Source organism: Erythranthe guttata, chromosome 13, assembly GCF_056151865.1.
Source record: "Erythranthe guttata isolate IM_541 chromosome 13, IM_541, whole genome shotgun sequence".
NCBI classification, from domain to species: Eukaryota; Viridiplantae; Streptophyta; class Magnoliopsida; order Lamiales; family Phrymaceae; genus Erythranthe; species Erythranthe guttata.
Genome location: NC_142545.1, coordinates 19,697,186 through 19,705,746, shown reverse-complemented (window position 1 = coordinate 19,705,746; position 8,561 = coordinate 19,697,186). Strand labels below are relative to the sequence as shown.

At 37.4% G+C, this 8,561-nt stretch overlaps 1 protein-coding gene across 2 annotated transcripts; it reads left to right on the top strand.

The window, feature by feature from the left end:
• The first annotated feature begins 1,402 nt into the window (after positions 1-1,402).
• LOC105950849 (Peptidase M50 family protein) lies at positions 1,403-6,035 on the top strand. Of its 2 annotated transcripts, XM_012974218.2 has the most exons (10): positions 1,403-1,656; positions 1,763-1,828; positions 1,915-1,981; positions 2,102-2,188; positions 2,632-2,735; positions 3,452-3,599; positions 3,709-3,789; positions 3,887-4,342; positions 4,426-4,740; positions 5,645-6,035. In XM_012974218.2, exons 1-10 carry the CDS (start codon positions 1,556-1,558, stop codon positions 5,804-5,806), a joined length of 1,587 nt encoding a protein of 528 aa, XP_012829672.1. In that variant the 5' UTR covers positions 1,403-1,555; the 3' UTR covers positions 5,807-6,035. The 2 variants fall into 2 exon arrangements, with proteins under 2 accessions (XP_012829672.1, XP_088667811.1); XM_088811685.1 differs by lacking the exon at positions 1,763-1,828 and having other exon boundaries at positions 1,515-1,656.
• The last annotated feature ends 2,526 nt before the right edge of the window (positions 6,036-8,561 follow it).

The window sequence follows — 8,561 nt, the reverse complement described above, 5'->3', positions numbered from 1 at the left end:
ACCCGAAACCCGAAACCCGAAACCCGAAAACCCGAAACCCGAAACCCGAAACCCGAAACCCGAAACCCGAAACCCGAAACCCGAAACCCGAAAACCCGAAACCCGAAACCCGAAACCCGAAACCCGAAACCCGAAACCCGAAACCCGAAACCCGAAACCCGAAAACCCGAAACCCGAAACCCGAAACCCGAAACCCGAAACCCGAAACCCGAAACCCGAAACCCGAAACCCGAAACCCGAAAACCCGAAACCCGACAAACCCGAAACCCGAAACCCGAAACCCAAACCCGAAACCCGAAACCCGAAACCCGAAACCCGAAACCCGAAACCCGAAACCCGAACCCGAAACCCGAAACCCGAAAACCCGAAAACCCGAAACCCGAAACCCGAAACCCGAAACCCGAAACCCGAAACCCGAAACCCGAAAACCCGAAACCCGAAACCCGAAAACCCAAAACCCGAAACCCGAAACCCGAACCCGAACCCGAAACCCGAAAACCCGAAACCCGAAAACCCGAAACCCGAAACCCGAAAACCCGAAACCCGAAACCCGAAACCCGAAACCCGAAACCCGAAAACCCGAAACCCGAAACCCGAAACCCGAAACCCGAAACCCGAAACCCGAAACCCGAAACCCGAAACCCGAAACCCGAAACCCGAAACCCGAAACCCGAAACCCGAAACCCGAAACCCGAAACCCGAAACCCGAAACCCGAAACCCGAAACCCGAAACCCGAAACCCGAAACCCGAAACCCGAAACCCGAAACCCGAAACCCCAACCCGAAACCCGAAACCGAAACCCGAAACCCCAACCCGAAACCCGAAACCCGAAACCCGAAACCCGAAAACCCGAAACCCGAAACCCGAAACCCGAAACCCGAAACCCGAAAACCCGAAACCCGAAACCCGAAACCCGAAACCCGAAACCCGAAACCCGAAACCCGAAACCCGAAAACCCGAAACCCGAAAACCCGAAACCCGAAAACCCGAAACCCGAAACCCGAAACCCGAAACCCGAAACCCGAAAACCCGAAACCCGAAACCCGAAACCCGAAACCCGAACCCGAAACCCGAAACCCGAAACCCGAAACCCGAACCCGAAAACCCGAAACCCGAAACCCGAAAACCCGAAAACCCGAAAACCCGAAACCCGAAAACCCGAAAACCCGAAACCCGAAAACCCGAAAACCCGAAAACCCGAAAACCCGAAACCCGAAAACCCGAAAACCCGAAAACCCGAAAACCCGAAAACCCGAAAACCCGAAAACCCGAAAACCCGAAAACCCGAAAACCCGAAAACCCGAAAACCCGAAAACCAAAACCCGAAACCTGAAACCCGAAACCCGAAACCCGAAACCCGAAACCCGAAAATCATCCCTCCATTTCTGCCATTGCACAAACATAAAAAGTTTAATTTTTTTTTTTCTCTTATTGTCTTATGATTTTTCCACACTTTTTGATCTGTTTGTTTCTTCATGGTGACTTATGCTTTTTCCACACTTTTTGATCAATTAATTTAATTGAGTAATTGAATACCAGTAGGGTGCGATCAAGATGTTGGAATATAGTGGTCGACGAGGGGAAATACGGTGGAGCGATCAGACGCTTCTACCTATGCGTCCCATCAAGCAATTCTCCGGCACCGTCTCTTGCTGGTAAAAAGAGGACTGACTACTGATATGATTTTTGCTTTTTATTTAAATTGTTTGAACTTCAATAAATGGTTTATGTATCAGCAGTATAATCACGTGAGTCATATAGGTATTGTGATTTCAAGTTTTCGGCCCTCAATGAACCCTTGTTTCGTTTCGGTCGGCGACACTCTAGGTTGTGCTTCTGTTTTTTTTTCTTTTCCCCTTTCATTGTGATTTTGGGCTACTGGGAATATAGTATCTTCTCCTTGTCCCTTGCAGGTCCTTGAGGGCATGGTTCTCCATAGGAGTCGTATTTAGTTTGGCTGCTTTACTTGGAGTCACACTAGTCAGTGGCTGATCTTCAATGTTGTCTATTTTTTTTTCCCTGAACTAAGAGAATTGTTTACGATGGCTTTTACCCTTAGTCTTACATTGTTCTTTGTTTTCATTTATTTTTTATTTTCAGATTATTCTATGTGAATTGGTCCGAACAACACTTGTATGTGCCGGAAATACCTCGACGGGTAACTCCTTGTTTGGGCTTGCCTCTGTGGTTAGTAATAAATCATTTGCCCTACTCCGCTCTTAGGTAGATGTTTGAATTTCATCTACCGAGAAGTCAAGTTATGTGAAACTGAAGTGTCTTGATTTTAACATTTCAATGTCACGGAGTTATTTATATAAACAGAAAAAAGGTCACAACTGTTATATTTGGTTTATCTCTAAATTGCACGTATTTCTATCAGTCTATGTATTACCGATAAACAGTGAGATGTGTAGAACCTATGGTAACTTTATTTGTTATATTATTCTTTGTAATTTGAATGAGTATTAGCTAGTTAAGAAGTACTTTAGAATATTTGATCATTTAGCATTTGTTGTTTCCACATTTTATTGCTTTTTGAAAAACTCAAGTGGGTCAGTGGATGTACTCACGAATCATCCTTTTGTTTGCCAATACTTTCATTGTTGCATTCGTACTTACTCTTTATGCAGATTGGCGGGTTGCACATTTCACTTCCCAATATGGTATATTTGTGCTTATCTTCTGTCATATGCGTATTTGTTCATGAGCTTGGGCATGCTCTTGCAGCAGCAAGGTAAGATTCATCTCCTTTCGTTCTAAAATAGCATGTCCTTTAGTTGTCATTCCCCTATGTAGTGCCTACATGTAGTTCTAAAATCCTTATGTCCTCATTATTAACTCTCAATTGATGATAACATGGTCTCAAGGTATTTTTTATTTTTTATTTTATTAGAATACAATTTACTTATTTAATTTATTAAAATGTTACTCTACCCCTTAATCAAAACTACCAACATTCTCAATACAATATTTCATTTCTTATTATTAAATAAAAAAAAATCACGGTAATCAATTTTATACCGCCTGATTTAATATAGGATTAGTTACAAATTACGATCATTAAACCCTCTACTAGTAGTGCTAGCCTCAAAACTACGAAAGATTATTAATCAGTTGAAAATTGTCAACATTTTTTCTATAGCACTTTGATGGTGCAATTATGATCTTAGAGTGCAGCCTATGCAGCATCCGGTGTCCGCAAGTACTAACATCTTTACCAGTAAATCATGAATAAGATAAACTAGTTGGGATTGTTCCAGCCATAACCAGTTTGAAAATATTCTTTGATGAACTAAGAAAGAAACAAAAAAAATGGTGTGCAAGTTAAAGTTATGCAATCTTCACATTCATATAAAATATGATCATCTTAAGAATTGGGGAATAAGCGAGTTTGTTGGATAGAGGATCTACCTCACAATGATTGTCGCGGATGCAATTTCTTTGGTGCAGTGAGGGTGTGCACGTCGAGTATGTTGCTATCTTTTTGGCTGTGTTGTTTCCAGGAGCTTTGGTAGCTTTCAATCACTCATCATTGCAGGCATTGCCAGTGGTTGCTTCTCTCCGTATATACTGTGCCGGTATTTGGCACAATGCGGCGGTAAGTGTGAGTATTATTTATCCTCAAATGTTATGTGTAATTTACATACCAGTAGCAATGTATGCCGCCTGATGCTGGAACAGAATGGACTAATTGTTATCTTCTGCAGTTTTGTGTTGGTTGCGCCTTGGCATTAGTCCTTCTTCCCTTCATCTTCAGTCCATTCTACATACACGGTGAAAGCCTAATGGTGTAAATTTGTAGTTACATGATTTTGTTGAATTATTTCTGAATGATCCGTAGCCAAGTCATTTGTTAAAGTGAAATGACTTGCGATTCCGCCACAGGTTCTGGATGTGCCGTCTATGTCACCATTATACGGTTATCTCTCACGTCATGATGTTATATTTTCTTTGGATGGCATCCGTATTCATACTACAGAAGAGTGGAAGCAGACGATCACTATGTTGACTGAGCAGACTTACTCGCTTAGCTCTGATCAACCTAGTGTAAATTTAAATGTGGAAAATGGTTATTGTATTCATCAATCTTTGACTAAGGAGATCGCTCAAGTTCAGTTTAAAGGGAATCAAACATATTGTCCAAATGAACTCATTGCCTTTGCATCGATGACCTGTCTGGATGTGGAAAAGTATACTAACAATGCCAACCGAAACAATCATCAAAGAAGAGAAAATATTCACTGTTTGGATGCTAAGGATGTGATAAAGCTTAAAAAATGTGCCTACCCTAATTTTAAGGAGCAAGATTTAACAAATGGAAGTAGTTGTCTTTGTTCAGAGGTAATATACCTTACAATGTTACAAATATCTAAAAATCTATTGGTAATGATACTTTTATATTGTCTATGACACTTGTCGCACAGGTAGAGTCATGCTTGGCGCCTATGCAGCTACCAGGTCTAGGGTGGGTTGAGATAACATATTCAAGTTTGGAATGCCACAGTCGTAGAAGAAGTTTATTTTCTCCAGAAAAGCATTCTAGCAGTGAACAAATAAGCTGTCTTCAAACATTTGTCTATGTTGGTGATCTGATCACGATGGCAAATTCCATTCATTTGACTTCCTATCAGCCTCGTTGGACAATTTATTTCATGGCATATCTTCCAAATTTATTGGAGAAACTATTCACATATGCCTTCCATGTCTCTATGGTACTTGCTCTCTTGAACAGCCTGCCGGTAAGTCACATAACCATTTTATGTTTGACCTATTTGATAACTGGTAACTGTAGCATGCATTAGTTTTACACGTGATTTTATTACTGAGTGTGCTATTTTTTTTTTTTTATTAATGTCTTAAAAATCTTCTGTTTAGTTCTTTTATGTTACTTTTGTGAAATTGTTAAACATAATAGTTTTAGTATCTTATTGTCGCAATAGGAATCTCCTAAATTTGGATGCAATTCCGAAGTTTCAGAACTTTTTGGCATTTGTCAAACAAGGGTTGTTGGGTTGATCATAGTTTAATTTTACAGTGTCAGTCAATGGAGCCCACCAATTTCATGAACATAGGTGAAATAAGGTTTAATCTAGTGATGTGACATTTTTTTTAATGCATCAGATGGTCATATTGCATTTGTTGTGTGATAAAGTTATTGTGCATACACATTCAAGACTTCCCTGCAGCAAATAGTCCTTGAAAAAATAATAGTCCTCTGAAAAGTTAATGTATGAAAAATATACTAGTAACAATTTGACTCATTAGGTGGCAGCATGCTTCTTCAGTTCTTCTACCATCCAATGCTCCTGTTTTATGCAACTGGGAAAGGGATTGGAAAAATTATCGCTATTCCACTTGTTTTTCTAAGATTGATATCAAACATGTTAAAACATATCAGTCTATGTTGGAATTGTGTTTCTGAGGAATTTGCCTTTTGCTCATAATGCTCGGTATGTCTCTTTGTCGGACTCTGTAATTGTTTTCATATGTATCTCTTGAGTAGGAAGTTAAGGCTCTGCTGAAAATTACAGTTTAGCTTTGCTTTGGGATCTTAATGTGTTCAAGGTTGTCATTATCAAGTAGAGATACTGTTGAAAGCCATTGATTTGCGATTATTTGAATATCTTTTTATATAATCACCAGGTGTTTTTTCTTGACGGTGAATACATTTTAGAAGCGACTCTACACTGCTTCGGTTCATTGAACTCCAGGATGAGGCAATCAGTTCGGCGGTGTTGCCTGCTTGTAGGGACCTCTTTTTCTGCCTGTTTTATCTTGCAGACAATCTTCGTCTCTGTAAGCTAATGTCATTTCATCATCGTTCTTCATTTAATTTATATGTCGGTATGTGCTCTGAGTTTTGTAGTTGTTTACTGGTAGACGTGGTAGTTTTTCCCGATGTCAAATTAAAACCGATTGATGGAATTTACCAGTTTAGCAAATAGGTTTGATGAATGTCAGTAATTGAGGGAGGGATTTCATTCAGATATATTTTTGGGTTGAATTCGAAGTTATCATTTTTTTCTTTTTAAAATCCATATCAAATAACGTCAATTTACTTTTTACTAGTAACATAAATTATGATATCAAACTAGAGAAATGTTGTATAACAATATTAGAAATAAAGATAAAAATCATTTTAAAAAGATATGAAAAACAAATAGTAGTTTTTGAAGGTTTATGCTGGTTGAAAATGCCAAGGATACGAGGATAACAGAAGAAGTGGGGGCATCTCCTGGGCAGTAGTCACATGGAGTTGTCTCAACCTGCAGATGCACAATATCTTTAACTATTTGGATTAGGATTTTAGGTCAAGTTGGTTGCCGGTTCTTAGGAAATTAGGTCAAGATTTTAGACATTTGATGAAATCTTGTGACATTTTAAGGTTGAGACAACAGCAGCAGTCTTAGGAACATGCGTTTGCTCACCCAAAACAAGAAACACCGCCCCCCCCCCCCCCCCCCCACCCACCCACTCTCTCTCTCTCTCTCTCTCTCTCTCTCTCTCTCTCTCTCTCTCTCTCTCTCAATATTGCATCATCACCCGCACATTCAATTCATACATGACTGATTCCATCCAAATGAGTTTTTGCACTTGAGAAAATTCACTGCACCTGCTACTTTCAATTTATTTTCTTTCCAGATTTTTTTTAATACAAGTAACCAAAAACATATCACGTGTTCCTCTCAATTGACATTTCTGATGTTTACCACGTTCGACAGTGGTTAATGAATACGTGTACTCACTCACATAACATTGTTGGATTTAAATAGTTGTCTTGTGAATTCGTGATGGAAAAAAAAGAAAAAGAAAAAGACAGGGACCTTATCAGGACAATACATATAGCGTGCATAAAAGCATACACTACACTCCAAACCATGAAAATTTCAAAAAGAGATTTGTCGGCAGATTGACATTGGGGCCACCCACCTACATCATCAACGGTTATGCGGGCCCCATTTAAAGCACGTGTCCCTTACGTGGCAAACTGCCATTAACGGACAACCGCTCCTCGTCCTTGGTCTCCTCGTGTCTGCTGTCAGCTCTCCTGTCGTGGCCTTACCCAATTGTTATATTTCCTATTAAACATCTTTTATTGCATCAATTATTATTTATAAATGCAGTAAAAAAAATTTTATAATATTTTACTACCAGAAGAATTTTCAACCTACACGAGAATGCAATTTTGCGGAATCTGATTATTTTGTTATATATATATATATATATATATATATATATATATATATAATTTTCTTGCATGATTGCCAAAAAAAGTCACAAAGTGTTTTCTTTCTAATTGATCATGTTAATTAAACGGTCGACATGTTTGAAAAATGGTTGTTGCGGTCGCCGGGAGATGAAAAGTCAAACATTGTGATTTAGATATAATATTAGAACTCAAATGGATAATTATGTGACTCATTGCCACCTCTGATCAAGACATATGTGTTTGGATCTATTCGGTGATTCCATTTGAACCTATGCTATGCAGTAATTAATATGTACAATTTACTAAAACTCTCTAATATTTGATATTATTAATAATTTCAGCTATTTCTTATAAGTTCAAATAATTCTAAAATTTATTGTCATATATTTTGTTAAATTATTCAATTTTCAGAACTTCACTGTTAGGTTTAGACAATTTTTCATAGGTTCACTGGCAAAATTAGCATCAGTTGAAAGTGATCAAATAAAAGATAAGATGGTTACTATATATGAAGAGACTAATAGAAAGACTTTTAACAAATGAAAATATTATGTGAATTTTTTGATTGGCAGTGGAAACCCTAGGGATTTAGCTAATTTTTCCTATAAATAATATACTATAATAGACTTCATTTTAAAATAAAGGGTTAAATACAAAAACACCCATGTACTATGGACTTTGTATCATATACCTGCTGTTATATTTTTTTTCAAAATATGACGAAAATACCCCTGTTATGCCTATAAATATAAGGGTTTGTTTGAGCCATTTCCACTATATTTTTTAACATTTTCGGTCAATTTTACTTGGTAAATTTTGATATATTTTTTTTCAAAACATTTAATTACTTAGATTTTTTTTAATTTTCTGAATAAAACATTTTATTTTTGTCATTTTGAATTTCTTCATTCTTTTAAATGTCTTCCGGTAGTTCAAATTATCAACAATAATACGATTGTACAGATGTATGTAATCTTAGGACGTTTGAACTACCGGAAAACATTTAGGGAAAAAAATGAAGAAACTCAAAATGACAAATATAAAAGGTTTTATTCAGAAAAAAAAAATTATAAGCAATTAAATGTTTTGGAGGAAAAAATATAAAAATCAAAATTTTCCACTGAAAATGGTAAAATATATAGTGGAAAATTAATTAATGCGATGAATGTTTTTGTATTTATGTATAGTACAATGATATATGATACAAAGTTGATAGTAGATGGTTATCTTTGTATTTAAACCTAAAATAAATAAATGGGTAAAAGATCCCATTATTATGCATACATGGTCTTATCAAAAAAAAATTATGTATACATGGGCCATGGGTAGTAGTAGATAATATAAATAAGT